The 20,714-nt window shown below is 40.6% G+C and overlaps 1 protein-coding gene and 1 long non-coding RNA gene across 6 annotated transcripts in view; one reads left to right on the forward strand and one right to left on the reverse strand.

Moving 5' to 3' along the window:
* The window catches only part of RAPGEF4 (Rap guanine nucleotide exchange factor 4), a 156,020-nt gene that overhangs the window by 8,559 nt on the left and 126,747 nt on the right, over nucleotides 1-20,714 (reverse strand). For 3 of the 5 annotated variants that reach the window (XM_017838346.1, XM_017838326.1, XM_017838356.1), the window contains 8 exons: nucleotides 18,377-18,523; nucleotides 17,082-17,179; nucleotides 13,911-14,036; nucleotides 13,297-13,475; nucleotides 6,783-6,873; nucleotides 4,454-4,504; nucleotides 3,730-3,817; nucleotides 3,329-3,393 (listed from right to left, as the gene is read on the reverse strand). In XM_017838346.1, coding sequence (XP_017693835.1) covers nucleotides 3,329-3,393; nucleotides 3,730-3,817; nucleotides 4,454-4,504; nucleotides 6,783-6,873; nucleotides 13,297-13,475; nucleotides 13,911-14,036; nucleotides 17,082-17,179; nucleotides 18,377-18,523 — 845 coding nt within the window. The other 2 variants (XM_017838336.1, XM_017838351.1) reach the window with 2 other exon arrangements.
* LOC108509104 lies at nucleotides 8,620-20,601 on the forward strand. The gene is made up of 3 exons (XR_001878578.1): nucleotides 8,620-8,670; nucleotides 10,241-10,345; nucleotides 20,480-20,601. It is a non-coding gene; the product is annotated as an uncharacterized LOC108509104 (long non-coding RNA).

Here is a 20,714-nt window from a genome sequence, read left to right on the forward strand (position 1 = left end):
ATTGTGTAAGTGGCCTCCTGTCTCCTTCAGGAAAAAGGCTGTAGTGCAAGTTCCTATGTTATGACAAAAGCCTATTCACACAGAATTCCCCAGCCATGAAGAAACGACACATGCCCCAGCCACGAGGAAAGCTCTGAGTAGAGCTCAGGCAGCCATGAAACACAAATGTTTAGGAAACCAGGCCTCGCTGTTTCTGGCACTCAGAGAGCTCCTGGCTCAGACACTGCTTCACAGTTCCTGCATGTTTTAAGACGCATCGTTTAATATAAATAATAACAGAAACATCACAAAACAGAAAAGATTTAAAGGAAGCTGTTTCAGCTGAAGAGATGCCACTAGATCAAACTTCTACTTTTGGCTGCCAGTTACAGGAATAAAGTTGTCAGCAGCACATCAGCTGTCGGGATCAGAGCTCTGTGGTGAGAATGCAGACATGATGCCAGAGGCTGTTCTCAGTTCCATCACTGTGCTTACATGAGACTTGGAGGGACCCACCTCCTTTGGTGGCAAATGGCACCAACAGTGGCAACTACCCAGATATTTTTATTCATAAACTTCAGCAAACATCAAAGTTAGGATGGGTCAAGGGAAACAATTTTCCAAAGAACAAAGATGTTTTAGAAAGATCCATAAGGGTAGCTCCCAGCAATATTCAGAGGAATCTCCATCTGCTTGTAAGAGAACATCAGGCAGCAGAACAAACAGACAGAAACAACAAATGGCAGGACATGATTCCTGTGAGGAAATCTGGTTTCTGCTTCTCTCCTGAAAATGGCAGAGTAACATCACAGATTTACCTTGGGTTTATCCTTATGTAAAAGAGAGCAAAATTTATCTGAGAGTTATCTGGCTGAGTGGTCTTGTCTTCACTAGTTAATATCTGGCAATTATGTGTGGATATGACAGTTGTAAGCTCAACACAAGTAGGCGGCAGCAACTGAGGTTTAACAGTAGGCTTTTCTTCTTTGCTTGACCTGATGTCACATGCAAAAAGCTAAAACCTGCCAGGTCCATGTTAGGATTTGAATGAATTATGTGGGTGGAATTTGAATACAGGTTGCTTTGAACAGCTATGGGTTGAGAGAGCCAGTAAAAACACCATAGAAGCATGAAGAATAGCTAGTGAAGAACAATAAAAATACAAAAGATATACTTGTAGTAAGGCCAAGAGAAAAAGCAGAGTGAGCTTTTAGGTAGAGCACCAACTGAAGAAAGGTTTAAAATACTAAAAGAGGATAATGTTTCCCGTTCTGTTGAGTGGAGGAACGTGAGACATAATATTGATTCTTTAAAAAATATATAGTATAAAAAAAAATTAATTGATATTCACTTCCCCCTCCTAAAGAAAATGATCAAAACCCCAATTACTGGTACTACCTCCTTGCAGTGTAAAATATTATTTAAGACTTTTGGGTACTACTAATAAACTGCTGTTCTGGAGATAACATCCTGCTGAAGAGAAGGCAATGTGCAGACCAGGGTGAAAAGGTCAGATCTGCAGCAGCCTAGATCAGTCTAGGCTGCTATAAAATTCAATCCTGGCCTTGGGAGTGCCTAAGTGTGGTATACAGTGGTGCAGAACTATTTCTAAATGACAAGTCTGGGTTGAAGTTCTGTCTATGGAAGTGCTTACAGGAGAACTCCTGCCTCCTGTAATGGCTTCTACACATAATCAGGCACAAAGAAGAGCCTGAGGGACAGAGCTCTGAGGCCAGTGGATGTACCAGCTCTTCTGGCTCAGGAGGTGTAAATAGGCCAAGGGAGGTGGAGATGTTGGAGGCAGCCACAGAACCATGGCTATAGCAATGCAGCTGCCATCCCTTCTGGTTTGGAGGTGCTCCAACCAAGTCTGAGATCCCTTTGTGTTCCCCAAAGTACTTACTATCTACATTTATATATATATATTTATCTACCTAATTCTTTTCTGCAGGTAGAAGGCTCAAGGCCTTTGGAAGGAGATGGCAACACAGTCTGCATATGCAAAGTGAGGTCAGGCTCTTACTCAGGCATTAGCACTGCCATTTACCCACAAAAAAGTCTCATCTTAGTAGAGGGGTATTTTCACCCTAGGACAGAGGCTGTCCTGGAGCTACAGATTAAAATCTAAGAGAATTCACTCAGAGTGATGACCACTTTTCTCTGAAGCTTTTTTAAGAGCTGAAAGTCCTCCTTTTTCCCCCTCTGCAGTTATCAGTACTCAGAGGGTCAGACAAACTCCTCCACGATGCAGTGGAAATAACCATAGAGTGGTTCTGGTTACTGTAGTACTAAGAACAAGCATATATGCCAGAGGAGATACGCTCTAGCATGGCTGCTGAATGGCTGAGACAAAACAGCCTCAAGTCGCACCAGGGGAGGTTTAGATTGGATGTGAGGAAAAATTTCATCACTGTAAGGGTGGTCAGGCATTGGAATAGGCATAGGAAGTGGTGAAATCACCATCTCTAGAAGTGTTCAAAGAGTGTGCGGATGTGGCACTTGGGGACATGGTTTACCAGTGAACACAGTGGTGCTGGGTTAATGATTGGACTTGATGATCTTGCAGGTCTTTTCCAACATTAGTGATTCTGTGATTCTACAATTTACTGCCAGAACAGTAAGTCAGGTTTTGTTTTCCTATGCAGATGCTCATAGCTGGGTTGGCTATCGTAGTTCTCAGATGCAGGTGTCATTAATGAGGAACATGGCCTTGGCAACCACTGCTGAGGAACTTGAGTTTCAGCTGAGATTTCTGTGGTGGCAAGTTGCCAGCCTGCAGTTTTTGACAACAGTGTTTGAAATGATGACGGCTTACGTGTAGGATTTAAAATAAATCAAATTTGAGCATAATCTAACCTTTTATCATTGATTCTCCTTTCCAATATGAAAGCAATCAAGTCACAGATGTCTCCTTTCACTTGTTAAAGGAAAGAAGAAAATAAGATGTTGTGCACATTCTATTTAATGCTTCCTTCATTCTCTGAGGAGCAATGCAGAACTATACCAAAGGCAGTTCAGTTTTGTTTGAAGGAACAGCAGTTAAAATCACAGGTTGGTCCCAAACTGGCTGTTAAAAAGTGTCTGACAGCTTTGCTTCCTGTCACTGCTGCTCTCTCCCCTAGGAAACACTTTGGCTGTGCATGGCTCAGTGGGCAGTTCCTTCTCCACCTCTGTGAGGTTTTCCAAAACCCAGAGGTCCCAGGTGCTTTGCACAACACAGACTATTTTTGCCAGCTCTTGCTCTTGCCTTCACTTTCTCCAGCCCTGGAAGTCATTGCTGAGAAGTTCACGGTTGAAGAGGTGAATAGGGAGGTCTTTTAAAGTTTTCTTTCAAATATGTTATACATACCATTTTTTCAAAATTTACTAGATTGTCAGTGAATGTCTTGTTTCCCTCATGAGTAAACGTCATGTCTGTATAGAAATAAAAGACACATAAAAGCCCATTACTGAATTGTGGCCATACAAACCAGCAGAACATTTTATCTATCCCTTACAAAAATCACAGCAGCTGTAAAAGTAAAACATTTAGGTTTTAATTTGCAGCATTTCTAAGACTAATAAAATCAAGGCATGATATTCAGATGTATGAAAGCAGTTTTTCTTGTCTCTGTGTCATGCTTTTTATAATGGAAAAAGATCATACCTCACACTGAGATTGATTTTTGCTTTTTCTTGCTGCTACTCTTATCCTTCAAATATTTGACAAATAGCTTTCAAGTTAATAATTCTGGTAACTTCCAAGCTTACCTTTTATAAGTAGTGGCATGAAAGGAATTATTGGAGGGTCCAATTTAGCTACAGTTAGTCTGTAGGCCCTGTGGTTTCTCGATGGATCCTTATGGAAAAAAGAGAAATCAAATAATTACTAATATGTATTATTATACGTATTGAGACACTGCATGCATTCATTTAGGTGTCATGGCATTTATTAAAATAATTATTTTTTCCTGTGCCTTTAAAAGTGTATCTGCAAATTCAGACACCTTTCATCCTTCTCCCAGACTGCTTATATGATGAGAATGCAGTCACTAAACACAAACATTTTTTCATGCCAAATAGCGAGGTAAGACATGATTACAAAAACATCCTTTATAAAAGAAACCAAACATTTTTCCTCCCTCCTTGCAGCTGCAGATCCAGTTTTGCATATGTAACACTAAAATGTATTGCCTGGAAAAATCCAGGTTGAAAAATAGAAATTCCCATATGTACTATCAGAAAACATGTGATAAAGCTTTCCTGAGTTCCCAGATTAACTTTGAGTGGCACATAAGTTCTCTTAGAGTAGGTTCCTAAGAGTATAATTTATTAGTCATACATACTTGTTTTAGCAGCTCTAAAAAGGGATCATAAACTTCTTAAAGTCAAACAAGGACACATAAAATGTTCTGAATCAAGGAATTCAAATCAGTTACTCAGAAACTGAATTATCTCAGATTGTGCATAGGATAAGGGATCTATTGCTATTCACCATTAAGCTTTCAAACTCAGCATAGATCTTCTTGAACTTGCTTGGAAGTTTCTGTTAATAAAAACAAAAATAGCAAACCTTAATTAAATCTGATTAGTGTGGTAATTTTACTGTAAATGCTAGTTCCTTCTACAACGCCCTAAGTCAGGAAAGTGCACTTTTTTGCCAGATATTTCTAACAATGTGCTAATCTAAAATACAACATGTTTCCTAGCAACCAGATTATAAATAGAGACGGGACCAGCCATGAAACCTGGATCCTGATTTAAACCCTGACTTGAATTTACTCCTTTGGGATGTTTAGATTCAGATTTTTGTTTGGCTCACATCACAATCACTGAATTCAGAATGTAAGTGGAAGTTCAAGTGAATGGTTTCAGGACGTTCCTGATTTTAGCCTATCTGAAAGCACTGTTTACACATAGCTTGTGTAGGGGCAGCTCAGCTTAATTATTCATACCTATGATGAATTGCCCTTGCAAACATTCATATCCATGCCTGGGCATTTCCAGGCGGTTTTTCTGATCATGATGATGTATCTCCAACTATTGCTTAAAATCTTGACATGCCCAGCAGCAAAGGGCCTCTACCACTTTCTGGGCTATAAATTAATGAATATTTTTTCAGTCCACAATACCTACACAAATAAAACATGGCCAGTTGATGATGCAATGATTGAGATGAAATGGGCTTTACTAAATACTTTTTTTCCCCCTCATGCATGTTATGTCATACAGATTAAATAACTTCACTATAAAGACTAAAAGATATGTTATAAATTAGTTTCAGACATCACAGTAATTTTTTAGGTACACTCAGAATATGTCAACTTTCTAGTTTTAACAAGAAATTTCTCTGCATTTGCTGAATTAATAGACTACCACTGGAAGTGGATAACATTAAAAATTAATTGAGACTTTTCAGTGCAGAAATTATTTTTTGCAATACTTTCTACATTTGGAGTGTGTACCCTAGCAAGCTATTTACACTGTGCCACAGCAAGGGCCTAATTTTTAATGATGTGTGTCAACAACTGTGTGCCTAGTTTGCATATGCATGCAGATTAGGTATTTGTGAAATAAGTGGTATAATTGGACATTTGCACCTGCAAATATCTAATTTGTGCATGCAACTAATGCAAATGCATGATAATATAGCAAAAATCAGGTCTCAATGTGTTTGGTTTTAAGTCTATTCTGTATATTTTTCTGGCTAAAAATCAAATTGCAGAAATTCTCTTGATAAACCGACTGCTCTACAGAAGTGAAGTGTGATAACATTTCCCTGATCTCAAGTTAATACCCCACACTTACAAGTGATGTGCTCCCCTCAGCTCAGACCCAGTGCCCATTTCAGATTGCTGTATGTAGTATATATATTCAATTCCTTCTTTTCTCTTCATGCTACTGTACTGTTTCAGCTCTCCCAAATCCTCTCAGTGGCCACAAATGAAGGGTCATTATTTTAAGAAACTGAAAATCTTTGCCTATAGCACCGATTGTACATGCCCCTTGCAACATGTACTTTTGAAATTAGGGCTGGTGACTTCTCAGACGTGTTAGTCTGATCTCCTGTTTCAGAGCACATTTGTAAAGGTGTTCAAATTTTGGTCTCAGTTCCATCAATAACATAGTCATGCTAATTATTCTGAATTTCTAATGAACAGAATACATGCACATTCAAATCTGCACTGCTTTTGACAACCAGTGTGTTCTCAGGGGTTACATGTGTTTACTACCTCACCCTGCTGGACACTGCACCCCTTTTATATACTGATATACAAAAGAGCAAAGCCACAGAAAAAGGTGGAAGCTCTGAGAATGAAGAGTACCTCTGACAGTAAGCAGGGAAATGCATGTCAGAGAGAAAAGCAGAACTGGTTAAGACAGTTAAATGTGGGTTAAACCCACACTTTAACAGAGCAACAGAGTCCCTATGGAGATCAGAAAATAATATGTATAAACAGAGGATGAATTTTAGAGAATTATCCATGGAGTGATCTCACTGAACCACCAGTAAAGGCACACAGAGGATGGGCTGATCTCAGAGGTTAGCTGGCTAACTTGCTCATCCTGTTGGACAGTTTAGCTCATCAATTGAAGCCACTGTTGTCACTCTTGTTAACTGCTTGTGGCTATTCAGCAGATCTTATGGGTACGGTGTACTGCCTTACTATTAAAAATTGCCAGCCTTAACTAAAGACTTACGGTCAGGAGTTGAATTAGTAGATCTAATTTTATCAATAATAAAGACCCAATTCACAGTTTTCCTAACTAAAAGCATAAATTCCTGTCAAGTTTCTTGGAACTGGATTTTAGCTAAGACTTACCTCCCATGTTAATGAGAGACGGCTCACAGCAACATTACTTAGTCCCATAATAATAGCAAAAAAGGAATTCAGATTTTTGTATTCTTTACAGCTGAAATACAAAGGGCAAGGTTTTAAGTTGTATGCATCAGTCAGAGCAGTACATATGACAGTCTTAAGAGAGCTGCGGCCAGGCATCTAGCTTACATGTGACTTAATTTGGGCAGCTCTGGCTAGCATGTCTGCAGACACCTCTTCTCCAATGTGCTAGTACTTCACCACACTCTGGAGGCTCGTTTCCCTTCCCTCCTAAAATGACCTTCTACTTTCACTTCATTGGGTGCCAGATTCTGGAAGGACTCCTAGTTTTTTAAGCAATTCCCCACCCAAAAACACAGTACTGAAACTGGGCTCAGTTCAGTCCCAAGGGATACCAGCGGAAGCAAGTAGTTTACAACCTCATTTGCTGCAGAATTTCCTGACAGGTTCTGAACAGCTACTGAAGGCTGGAAGTTCTCCCTAGATGATCTTCATTGCAGTTTTCAGGGTTACTGAGTCTTTTTAAAGGGAGAAGACCAGTTGTCTAGAGATGTCCCATGCCAGTGACCTGTCCTGCAGTACAGAGTTTCTATTACTTACAGATTCTCAACTCTTTAGTATGTTTCAGGCAAAAAACTGCTATTTGTTACCAGCATCATTAAAGAAATCCTGGGCACTAGGAGCTCTGGGTCACACTTCACCTCTGATGCAAAGAAGGACTTTTGCTACCAGTCAGGAAAAACTGGAACATGTAACAGTATTATGGAAGATCCAATAAGCCACATGCAGGAGTAGGCACAGGAACAGTCGACACAGCTGCTCAGCTGGAACTGCATCAGGTGGCTCATTGACCCAATGGGAAGGGAAGAGAGAGAGAGAGAGAACAAAAGCCTATACTTCGTAAATCTGCGTCTCACTAGATTCTCACAAATAATTCGCCATTTTTCTCAAGTGATTTGCCAACACCCAATTTCAGCATCTCAGTTTCTGCTGCTTCTGATGTGAGTGGTGTTCCTTAGGCATTGGTATTGGGACTGTTGGGGTTTAACATCTTTGTCGGTGACGTGGACAGTGCGACTGAGGGCACCCTCAGCAAGGTTCCTGATGACACCAAGCTGTGTGGTGTGGTCAATATGGTGGAGGGAGGTTTGAGAGGTGGAACTGTGTTTGAACATCATGAAGTTCAACAAGGTCAAGTGCAAGGTCCTGCACCTGGGTCAGGGCAATCCCAAGCATAAATAACAGGCTGGCTGGAGAATGGATTGAGAGCATCCCCGGGGAAAAGGGTTTGGGGTTTTTGGTTGACAAGAACCTCTATCTGACTTTGCAGTATGTGCTTGTACCCCAAAAGCCAACTGTGTCCTGGGCTGCATCAAAAGCAGTGTGGCCAGCAGGCTGAGGGAGGTGAATCTCCACCTCTACTCCACTCTTGTGACACCCCACCTGGAGTGCTGTGACCAGTTCTGGGGCCTCCAACATAAGAAGTACATGGATCTGCTGGAGTGAGTACAAAGGAGGGCCATGAAAATTATGAGAGGGCCAGAGCACCTCTGCTATGAAGAAAGGCTGAAAGAGCTGGGGTTGTTCAGCTTGGAGAAGAGAAGGCTCCAGGGAGACCTTAGAGCACCTGCCAGTATACCTAAAGGGGGCCTAAAATAAAGCTGGAGAGCGTCTTTGGACAAAGGCATGTAGTGACAGAACAAGGGCTAATGGCTTTAAACTGAAAGATGGCAGGTTTAGATTAGGAAAAAATTCTTTACTATGACATGGTGAGATGCTGGAACAGGTTGCCCAGAGAAGTTCTGGATGCCCCATTCCTGGAATTGCTCAAGGCCAGGCTGGATGAGGCTTTGAGCAACCTGGTCTAGTGGTAGGTGTCCCTGCCCATGGCAGGGGTGTTGGAACTAGATGATCTTTAAGGTCACTTCCAAACCAAACTATTCTATGATTTACCAAGAAAACTTTAATAAGATTCTAACTATGATTCTCAGATTTTTTCATTCATCCTGAAGCTCTTAGCTCCTCTGAGGTATCCTTAGCTTCAGATGAAATTAATACAATCATCATCACATCCTACTGTCCAACTCCATAACTGCCACATCATGCTAATCTCTATCATCCATCATCCACATCATTCTCTACTTTCTGTCCCTCCATTTCACCAGACTTGATGTACTGAGTGGGTGAGTCCTTTAGATCTGGGCCTTACTTGTGTCTGCACTGTGTGAACACTGAGCATGTGAATAAATGACCTCTCCCATCTGATGGTCTGTCTGTTGGGAGACTACTGCCCCCTCAGATCTTCTGGCAGAGCTCCTCATACAATTCTCCCACATCAGATTAGGGACAGTGAGCAAGGTTAGCAAGGACAAATCAAAACGCTAAAGCTACACCAACTTGTTCTGACTCCAGCAGGTCAGGGAGTGCCTCATTAGTGGATCTGAGGGGAAATAAAGATGAAATGCAGCCAGGATAGGCTATCAGTGATAGCCTCTTCCCTAGGCACAACTAAACCCATAAAGGGATATCTGTGCACAGTCCATGACAGGATTAGGAGTAAATTGTGGCACAGTAAAAATAATTAGTACCACACAGCACTAGTGCTCAAACAATGTAGGCAGCTGCAACTGTATCTGCAATATTTAATTTGAATCTCTCTTCATTTTAAAAAGGAAATGTTTTGCCAAATACCTCGTTAAGCAATGCAATTTGACAAAGTCCCGGTTAAAATCCATCTAGATGTATGACATTCTACACTAGAACTTCTGCAAATTCTACAAGCTCTACACTAAATAGTTCAGTTTCAGATAGAGGACCCCTGTAAGGTAGTAGAAACAGTGCTGCATGGTTCCACTGCATATATACTGCATGTAAAATGTCAGAAAGTGGATCCTCTAAAGCACCACAATGTGCTCAGAACAGAGGTCGCTCTGTTTCCAAAATGGATTGTACTGGAAAAATCTTCCTGTTGTTTTGAATAGTGAACACACACACACATACTCTCTTGTCTCCAATACAAAAACATATGTGTGGTTAGAATCTCTCGGTACTTACACGAGCATATTCATCTTGGCATTTTCTCTATAAACACACACACTCTTCAAAAATTTCTTATAGGCTCACTGGGCTTATAACATATGCATGTGTACGGGAAGAATAATTTTCAAAAACTGAATGAAAGTGTCTGAGTACAGTGACACACAGGAAGGTTTCTAAATAGCCTGTGCATATATCTGCAAAGAGGAAATATCCACAAACTGGGTTTGTGGATATCCGTAAGAGTATGTGCAAGCACATCCCAGAAGGCCTTTCTAATGCAATTAATATAGGAAGAACTCACTGTTGGAAATATAGTTCACTTTTCCCTTTTGTTTGAAAGTTTAATCCTACAATAGCTGGAGAAAAGAGATGAACCTGGTAACCTCTGCATCCTTTTCCAGCAGATGCAAAAGCGACTCTGGCTCCTGGAACTGAAAGCACATGTGCACAGCACTTGGAGCCAGCACTTGGCCTTGCCTGCACAGACTGGGAGCACACATCACAGGGTGACTGGGGTGGCAGACACAAAATGACGTGCCTCCTGCGATGGCATCTGAGCCCCAAGCCACAGAACTGAAACAGGGTTCTCAGTAGCAGTTATCTTTGAAAATTGGTACATGTGAGGCATCTTGTTACCACTAGCTATGCCTAAGATTAATAGTGCAGCATTGAGCTGTTCTCCCCAGACACTTTTCTAATGAGTCTAGTACTTCTAGGTAGGGTAAAGTTCTCATTAGGTCTCAAGGATCTTCACAGGCAAAACTTCCTCAAAGATACTGCTTCAAGGCCTGGGCTTTTTCTCTCCTCTAACTTCGGTGCACTTTGTGTTTGTTTTAGTGCATGCTGTAGCACCCGTTACCATGGCAGCACTGCACAGAGGGCAGCAGCCTGGCAAAACTTCCCAGCGCCTTTCCAGCGGCTGCAATTAAACCTGCCCTCTTGGTTTGTACAGAGGAAAATCTTGTGCTTCAGATTTCTCTGCTTTTAGGAGACAAAGAGGACTCAGCAGAGCAGACTGCTTTTAGCTATTTATTTTTAGCATTGTAGTGATACCAGAAACATGGAAGTAAACAGGAGGTTGTCAGGCTGTTGTAAATAGCACAGGATTAAACCCATGACTCTGAAAAACCCATGGGCTAGGGCCGTTTATTAAGGAGGTATTTAACTGTAATTTTTAGGATACTTTGATTTCAAGCGTTCATGGAAATTACTACTGCATCTTAATGACCACATTTCAACATTTTCCCCACTTCATGCCTGAGTTTAGGAAAGACCCCGACGCATCTGTGTGTGGGTGCCACTGCCCTCTCCTGGGCACAGCCCGCCAGGCCAGCGGCTGCCTTCCCACTCCTGCACTGTGCAGTGAGATAATGGAATATGCGATATATGTATTTTTAGAAACTAAAGAGGTAAATTCTGTTCTCTGTTCTAATTATAAACTTGATCCTGCATGCCCCCCACTAGATTTTGAGTCTTCATCTTTGACCAATTGTAATCCAACATGAGGGCCCAAAGGAGCTCCCAGAAGGAAGCTAGTACTTGCAGAGCAGGGCATCCCAGAGGAAGGAGCCACCCAGTTTCAGTGTGAACACAGACTTCAGCTATGTGCAATTACTAACTGGGAGGAGGGTGGCACCACAGCTGTAATAGTAATCTCTTCCTTTACACAAGTCCATTTAATGATGCAAAAAAGTTAAAACTTATGGTTTAACTGCAAGTAACAACATGCCTGTTGGGTAAAACTGCCTAAAGGCTTCTAGTCACAATGCCCAAAGCCATGGACAAACACTGCACACCTCAGCAAACTGTTCAGACAGCAATGAACACAATAAATACACCACAAACTGGAAAGATAGGGAAACACTGATAAAAATTAGTAGCTATGCAGGGCATGGACATGCCCCTGCTCCCTCTGAAGTCAGTCACTGCCTTTAAGGAGTCGAGGCTGACATGTCTGGCGTGAAGGCTCCAAGTAGCTTACGTTTGAATAGGAATAAAAGAAGACAGCAAGAATGGCCTGCTATCTAACCTAAGACCCAGCAGTAAGTAAAAAATTAGGACATTTATATTCCTGCATTTTAAAACAAAAGTATTTGAAAAAAAATCACAGAGGAACCTCTAGAAATCATCTAGTCCAACTCCTCTGCCAAGGCAGAGGCACCTAGAGCAGATTACTTAGGAATGCGTCCAGGTGGGTTTTGAATGTGTCCAGAGAGGGAGACTCCACATTGCTCTTGGGCAGCCTATTCCAGTGCTCTGCCACCCTCAATGTAAAGAAGTTCTTCCTCATGTTGAGGTGGAACTTCTTGTGTTTTAGTTTATGGATATTGATTCTTGTCCTGTCATTGAGCACCACTGAAAAGAGTCTGGCACCATCCTCTTGGCACCTGCCTTTGACATATTTGAATGTATTGATGAGATTCCCTCTCAGTCTTCTGTTTTCCAGACTAAACAGGCCCAGCTCTTGCAGTCTCTCTTTATAAGAGAGATGATCCACATCCCTAATTATCTTTGTGACCTCTGCTGGACCCTCTCCAGTAGCTCCTTGTCTTTCTTGTACTGAGGAGCCCAGAACTGGACACAGTACTTCAGATGTGGCCTCACTAGGGTTGAGTAGAGAGGGAGGATCACCTCCTTCTGGTGACCTGATGGCCACTCTCTTCCTTATGCACCCCAGGATACCACTGGCCTTCCTGGCTGCAAGGGCACACTGCTGGTTCATGGTCAACTTGTCACCCACAAATACTCCCAGGTCCTCCTCCACAAAGCTGACCTCTAGTAGGTCAGCCCCCCAACCTGTGCTGGTACTTGGGGTTATTCCTCCCCAGGTGCAGGACCCTGGGGAGTTGCCTTTGTTGAACCTCATTAGGTTTCTCTCTGCCCCACTCTCCAGCTTATCAAAAGCCCCACTGAACGGCAGCACAGCCTTCAGGTGTATCAGACACTTCCCCCAGTTTTGTATTGTGAGCGAACTTGCTGCGAAACCCAAGCAGACTGAAAGTAACACGAGCATCATCATCTCTTTGCTCTCTCCTCTTGCCTTCCCCCACCCGGGGCAATTCTGAGAATGGTTTTCCTGAGCAGCACCAGAAGTAATTCTGTTTTCAGGAAAATTAAGGCTCGATTTTGTTAATACTTACTAATTTCCATATTAATAATTGCTAATGTATGTAAGGGTAAATGAAGGATTCGTCATGACAAACTGAAATATATTTACTCAGAAATTTGATGTGAAAACATGGCCCTAAGAAACCACAGATCAAGGAGCAATGGAGAGCAGCACAGGAAAGAAGAATATATATTAACAAGGTTCTATACAGCCTGTAAGAAAATGGACACAATTAGGAAATAGAAAATCTTTTAACCTCTACTGTGTGTGGCTGTCTGAAAATAGAAAATAAAAACATACTGACCATACTGAAACTCACTTCCAGCTCACATATGACTGTATACTTACTGGGCTGCTATCTTAATATACTTCTTTAACAGCTGAACACGCTTGCTGAGTTGAGAGCAAAGACAAATCTCGGTGACCACCCAGAACTGAATTTCATTAAATCTTCTTAAAAACAAGTCCAGATTTGCTGTGGTCTTTTTAAAATTGTGCCTTCCAAAAGTGTGATAGATCAATTCCAGCTAGAAAAGAGAAAACAGTTTGGAATTTTTTTTTCTAATCTTTTGGACAGAGGAGAGAGGCTAAGAATGACCAGGTGAGTATCTAGCCTGAAACTTGCTCTGCAGTTTACATTTATTGCTGCAGAGATGACAAGGATTCAGGTTACAAATCCAGTAGACAATAGCTGAGGCATAGTAAAAGCATAACTACAGATGCTTTATACCTTAAAACATACAAAAGTAATTCAATGAGCAGCACATGTCCAGAACTTTATTTTTGTATTTTGCTTATAGAATTAAGAATGTCTTATACTTTTGAAACCTGTAGGTGGCTTTATTGTAGGATTTTTGAAAATCAAGCTTAGAAAAAGTTTTGGAAATAATGCACAAACCTACAATGTACAACTAAACATCTTCTAGAAGATTCTAACCTGCTGAATAGATAGATCCTCATACCTCATGCACACAGTTGAAGAGTTCCCAGTCATAAATTGTCATCTGATGTGCCAAGTCTTTGGAACTCATCAGTTCAAATGTTCCTACTGTACCAGTAGATGGTCCTTCTTGTTCTGGTAATGGTGCCTACAAACAGAAAAATGGTATAAAAATATTTTAGAAATGCTGAAGTGCATGATTGGTGCTTTCCTTTCACTATGTTTCTAACTCTTTTTTTTTTTCAGTGTCCTCACTTTTCTAAGCATGTTTCTAATAGTAAAACTGAAATTCACAGTAAAACTAAAATTTGCTTTTAACCACAGGTAGGTATTAGGAAATGAAAAGCCCTGTGTAAAATCAGTATTCAATATGTACAGGATAGTCAGGAAAATTCCAAAAGCTCTTCAGGGGCACCATAAGAAATATAAACCAGGCTGTTCTCAGTGTGTTATTTTTAAAATTGTTCTAAAAATTGAATCTAGAAATAAATGCTTTAATACACGTTGTGCTAACTAAAGCATGTGTGTTTGTTTAGGATCTTTCCACAAAACTTTTGTTATGTTTCCTTATCATGTATGCAAATAACTAGGCCACAAAGCACAAGGAAAATAATTTTAGATATTCCTGATTCTAATGATGGGAATTATTACATCTTCCATTCCTCAAAAATCTGCAATGCTTGCAAGGTGATCTGATCATTTATAAAATAAACCTCATACTTTCTCTTTGACAGTATAGGGAGGCACCATTTGTGACTGTAAAAATCCTGGCTACGCCAATTAAAATGGTATGCACACAGTCTTATGAGAAAGAATCAAGTATAAAACATTTTTGAAAGACACTTCCATAGCAGCTAATAAATGAGATGTGACCTACAGTTTTGCATACAAGTAAATCTTACATTAAACAGAGATTTAAAACGTGGCTTGAGGTCAAGTCAGATTTGAAACAGTCTGTTGTACATATTAGGTTCAAAGTGTTTGAACCAGCGCTGCTAAAATACTAACAAATACTAACAATCCTAACAAATTCGAATGTGTATCATCAGTACAGCTGCCTGTGAACTCGCAGGTCAGCTGTTCTGTTCCCAGGAGAGGGCAGCAGAGTTCACTGACAAGTTTCCCAGTTTCTCATCACCTCTTTGTTAAACAGATAATGATGGAGCACGGAATTGTCAACAGACTCCTTTCTGAGTACAAACTCAATGGAGTCTGCAACATTAACAGGCCATATTTACACACTGCAATATAAAAAATGAGCTTACTAAATGAATTCTCTTTTACATAAGATTAATATATTAGCAATAGAAAAAGGACTGACTGAATCAATACATCAAATCACTTTCTCAGTAACACACAGTATGTAGGAGCTTTATTCCTGTATGTATTCTTGCTTTGTGCTCTAGGGAAAACTTTTCTTTCAAATATCAGCATAATACAAACTAATTAAAAACTAATACACCAAATAAAAGCATTATTACCTTAAAAGCTTCATCCACAATTTTTTAAAAAAGTGTATATAAGAAAAGTATCCTCTAATAAAAGAAACAGGACAGCCACCAATCTTATAAAAGCCTGCAGATTGCTCTGAATTGGGATTTGCACAAACACAAAATTTCTTTAGTTTATGACAACGTATGAAATAAAAGCACAGCAGTTTTGTGTAGAAAATCCTAATATGTGGAAATCTGTGTAAAGAGAATTGCCCAGAGCTTGAAAGAGGGCTTTTTTCCCCTATTTGGAGACAAACACAACATAGCTGTTACCATAACAAACACGTATTTTCCAGGACTAGGAAAGAAGCACTTAGATGCAAACTCACAGCATATTTGAAAATTCATCTACCCAGAACAATTTTCACATGAGAATTGCCAAATGTAATGTGAATAAATGTTCATGCACAGGCAGCAGCCAGAAATTGGAATGTGAAAGGATTGAACTGGGAGACAGATAAGGTTGTAACGTTTTTCTATTTGTTTATACCTCTTTGAAAAAATGCAGCTGACAAGGGGATGTATTCTGCTATGCAGTGCTGAGAACCATTTTTAAGGTGCTGAATGTACCTCTCTAATTCCTACTTGTCAGTCTAGTTGATGAAAACAAGCACGTTGCAGGCCTGTACCGAGCTTCCTGCAGCATTTTGAGGACTTGATCCATGGTAAATGGCATAGGGAAAAGGCACAGAAAGCCATGACAATTTGCTGCCAGAGCTATGTGTACACAGACAATGCAGAGCCATATGTAAGTGCCCAGTGCAGCTGTACTGATGCAACACCCCTGCTTTACAGTAGCATGCCCCATGAGGGTGTCTACTTGGCAGGATTAATTAACCTTAAGGGAACACCAGAATTAAATAAACTGAACAAGAGGTATCTCTGCATGGAACTACATATGCTGGATGTGCATTCCTTGGTTACTAAATTGAAAGCAGCAGCAAAGCACAGATTTTACCATATCTATAAAAGAAATCAGGCATACATACTAAGTGGCTTGTTAAAAGCATACAGGAGGCTGAAACAAGGCTAGGAGTAATAGAGTTCATGCTGACATGACTTGGCAATGACATTTGTTTTTAATGAAATAAAAGGAACAAAAAGTACAGTCAAATCAAACTCTATAAAAGCAGACCCCATGCAGACTGTTAGAATGGTTGTATAAACTGTAAGTACTTATGAGCAATCCTACCTAAGAAAAAATAGACTTTCTACCAGGAATATTTTCTGTGATCCTACTTAGAATCAAAATCTGAGATTTTGACACAGTATTTTGTGGGGATGAGAAATAAAAGATTTAAAGGAATTTACTGTTGGAATCAAATCTCCATAATGCTTTAACTGGTAACACCTATCTTTGAGAATATATCCCTATGGCTTTGAGGAGATAATTCTTTAATGAGCAATTGCTGCATATCTTAGTGACAATATTCTACTCTTCCTAAATGCTCAGTCTGACCGATTGAGAGTACTGGGATCAAGTGCTGTTATGTGGATCAGATGGATGGATTTCCGGTCTATTTTAGGAAATCGGAATATTAGCTTGTTTTAATTTCAGAGCTCATCCCATAGCACTGTGACAAGTCCTTTGTTGTGAAGGTTTCCACTAGTTATTACCTAAAGCACTGATAATCCAAAAAGGGCCAAGTGTCCAAATGAACTGCAGCACTGACCTTCCAGAGAACTGCATACATACATACCAATGAATCGAACTGATCCCGGGGGCAAGCGAACAGCCGTCCATTAACACTGAGAGTGGTAAACACTGAAACATCATGAGGTTTGAGCACAACCTTTTCTGTAAAAATTAAACAAATTATTATTTATTATTATATATATATGTAGAATTTACAGCAGGACTCGTCCAACAACGGCACAGATCACCCTCCTGGGAACAAATTTTTCTCAGTAACCCAATGTCCAGGATACAAGATAGATGACAACAAGGTCCTCTTTATTGAAGAAATGTGATGATAAACTCAGCCCAAACCAGTCTTCTAGAAAACTAGAATCCCAGTCCCAAACTGTACAGACAGCTCAAGAAGCCTATGATGCCATCTCTAGAAACTACCTACAAAAATTCAGCCATAATTAGGGACTCCATTCATTCTTTGCTGAACTGTAAGCATTTGGAGAGCTGTTCTTAATAGAAATTGCTTTGGAAGATAGTAAATGCATAAGGAGGTGATAAAATGCATTACAGCAGTTCTAAAAGAGCATCACATCACAGGTAAAGAAAAGACAATGAAGTAACTTACAAAATAGTTTCTTTCAGCATGTGATGGCTGTCAGCAAATCTGACAATAAAAAATTGCTGCAACTGCAAAAAGAAAAGCTGCCTGGTGTTAGTTCTCAGGAAGTGAGCTGTTTTTGGCAGGCACCACTGTTTGCAAAAATGCCTTCCAGCACAGCTCTCATTACCTCTGTGTGTCTCCACACAGTCATACTCAACCAAAGCACTTGAACATCACCAATGCTCCAGAAGAATTCACCTTGCAGCTACTCTTAACATTTTCACAGCCTATTAGTGGGGTCTGACTCCTGACCCTCAGCGAACATGAGGTCAGTGAGTTTGGTACTAAGCTGCTCTGTAGTGCCTTGCATGGGCAGAGCAGCCAGAATGGTAATGACCACTACCAGAATGTCTGCACTGCAGTGTTTTCTGAGGTTGTTGATTCATAAGTCTAGCCTGAGATTATCCACACTTACCTCCTATTCCTGTTGTTTAAAAACTCTTACAAGTCTAACAGTGAAGGAAAATTGGGGTAGCTCTGCTCTGTAGCATGTTTACACAAGCTTCTCCATTTTCCTGTCTCCCATGTGAGCTCCAGCCTGTGCCTGCAGTAGAGGAAGGACTTTCCTCTAAGACAGAACTTGTGTACTAGCTGAACATGCACATGGGTATAAAAGCCTTGACAGAATTAGTCTTTCAATCCCTCCAAATATTCTGCTTCACCATAACTGAGAAGTGTTTAAGATGATGCAAATACAGTACCTCCTCCTGAACTCATCTTCACTATGATGAGGCCTTCTCCAGAACCCAGCTTGTCTGCTACTGCGCTGATCACTTCCTTCACAGAGGAAGACACTGGCACCCGGATAGTGGTATAGGTTTGGTCTATGCAGTACACCTTAAACAGAACTAAAGAAAAGAAGATTGCATGGAGTATTCCATGTGTAAAAACCACAGATTTACTGTACCAAATTACTTTCACTTCAGTAACCACTCCTCACAAACGAAACAAAGCATCAATAAATCACTACAGTTTTGATAGCTCCCCATTTCACAGATGTTCTACAATTTCTAATATAGAAATCTCTGATTTCTCAGAACTTTTAATAAACCATGTTTTAATAAACTACTGTTTCACTACTGAAGTGCTGAAGGGAAGGGATGCCATCCAGAAAGGACCTTGACAGGCTTGAGAGGTGGGTCTGTGCAAACCTCATGAAGGCTAACGAGTGCAAGGTCCTGCACCTGGGTTGGGGCAATCCCAAGCACAAACATAGGCAGGAAAAGAACGGATTGAGAACAGCCCTGAGGAGAAGGGCTTGGGGGTGCCGGTTCACAAGAAGCTCTACAAGATCCGGCAATGTGCACTGACAGCCCAGAAAGCCAACTGTGTCCTGGGTTGCATTAAAAGCAGAGTGGCCAGCAGGCTGAGGAAGGTGATTCCCCCTGCTTGTGAGACCCTTCCTGGAGTTCTGCATCCAGCCCTGGGGTCCCCAGTATAAGAAGGATGTGGACCTGCTGGAGTGAGTCCAGAAGAGGCCACAAAGATGACAAGAGGGCTGGAGCACCTCCCCTATGAAGAGAAGCTGAGAGAATGGAATGGGATTTTGGACAATCCAAACCATTCTATGATTCATTATTTATGGATGTTACATTATTTACGGATACTAATTTAATCAGACACTTTGTTATGTTCCAGACATTATGTTATTTTAAATCAACACTTCTTTTCAAGAGTCAGTAAAACTGGCTGCAAACTCTCTTACTTACAGGAAAATAATTTTCATATTTACAAAACAGATTTGAAAATAGTCTTGGTTACAACCAGAACTTAAATCAAACTGTGTTGCAACCTGTTTTTTGCAAGCAAGTATGTAATTGCTGAATCAAGAATATGGTAGACGATGAAGAATAATACAACAGAGCAATAAGTATACACTTGTGTGTACAGATCAAATTGGCTCACAGAGTAATACATAAACCCAGGCCTCTGGCTGCCTAGAAATCAGTATGATAGTACATTAGCCTGCAAAAAGTAAGGCAGCCCAAACTGACATCAATTTAAGACAGAAGAAGCAAAATACTCCTTCAGCTTAGCTGTCAAGCCAAGTCAAGCAGCCTTGAGGGTTACATATCCATGGGTTTTCAGTGTTCAGTGTGTTGCCTGCCCTGCGAATGAGAAAGGTGCAGCCATGAAAGGAGCAGTTACTGCCTGTCTGGACAGATACAAGAAGTAGTATTTCCCTGGTAGCAGGAACTGTTTTCCTCTTTGTAGGCCTAGAAGAAACACTGATATGGACAAGAGTGGCTGCATGCCTGACAGGATGTCTGTTGTTCATATGTAGTTAGTTCCAGCTTTTGACACGGCTCTTCCATCGATCTGGTTTATGCCACCAGCTTTCTAAGTTACGTGACCTTGCATTTTGTTGCCTTGTTTTTACTGTTGTTCATAAGGAAGAGCTATCCTTTAATACCAAATACCTTGAAACAGAAGCTGGTTTAGGTGAAGATGAACCAAAGCAACCATTGAAAGTACCTTTTCAATAATCTGAAAATTATATTCTTATACGCTGCTGTAAATTTTACCTTAATCTCTTCAGAGAATCAAACATTAGCAATAGGACAAATCAGTAGATTTTGTTTTCTAGGCTGTGTGCCTAGATTCTATGATTGTATGATCTGTGTCATGATTATCTGCTCCAGTCCTATCTTGCAAAGCAACAGCTGTACATGTTAGCTCAAGCTATGATGGGGAGACAGAGGCTCAAACATGACCTTCAGCACCACTATTTATTGCATTGCCATTACCTGCAGTAGACTGTCTGTACTGGTTCTTACCTGTTTTGTTCGTTCCTTATTTTAAAGGTTTTTACATCTTCCTCTGAGGAAGCATAGTGTTTGATAGCACAAGTAACTAAGGGAAAAGACCAGGAGCACCTCAAATCAACGATGGAGAATATTGGGCTAGCAAAAGAAAATAGGGTTTGCTTCAGGCCAGGCTTCAAAACTGTAGGTAGGTACTTTTATTTATTTTTAGACCATGTTTTTGAGAGAGACAAAGTTACACAAATCTCAGTGGCTCAAGAAAACTTTGCAGAGA

Source organism: Lepidothrix coronata, unplaced genomic scaffold (assembly GCF_001604755.1).
Source record: "Lepidothrix coronata isolate B3197 unplaced genomic scaffold, Lepidothrix_coronata-1.0 Scaffold7, whole genome shotgun sequence".
NCBI classification, from domain to species: domain Eukaryota; kingdom Metazoa; phylum Chordata; class Aves; order Passeriformes; family Pipridae; genus Lepidothrix; species Lepidothrix coronata.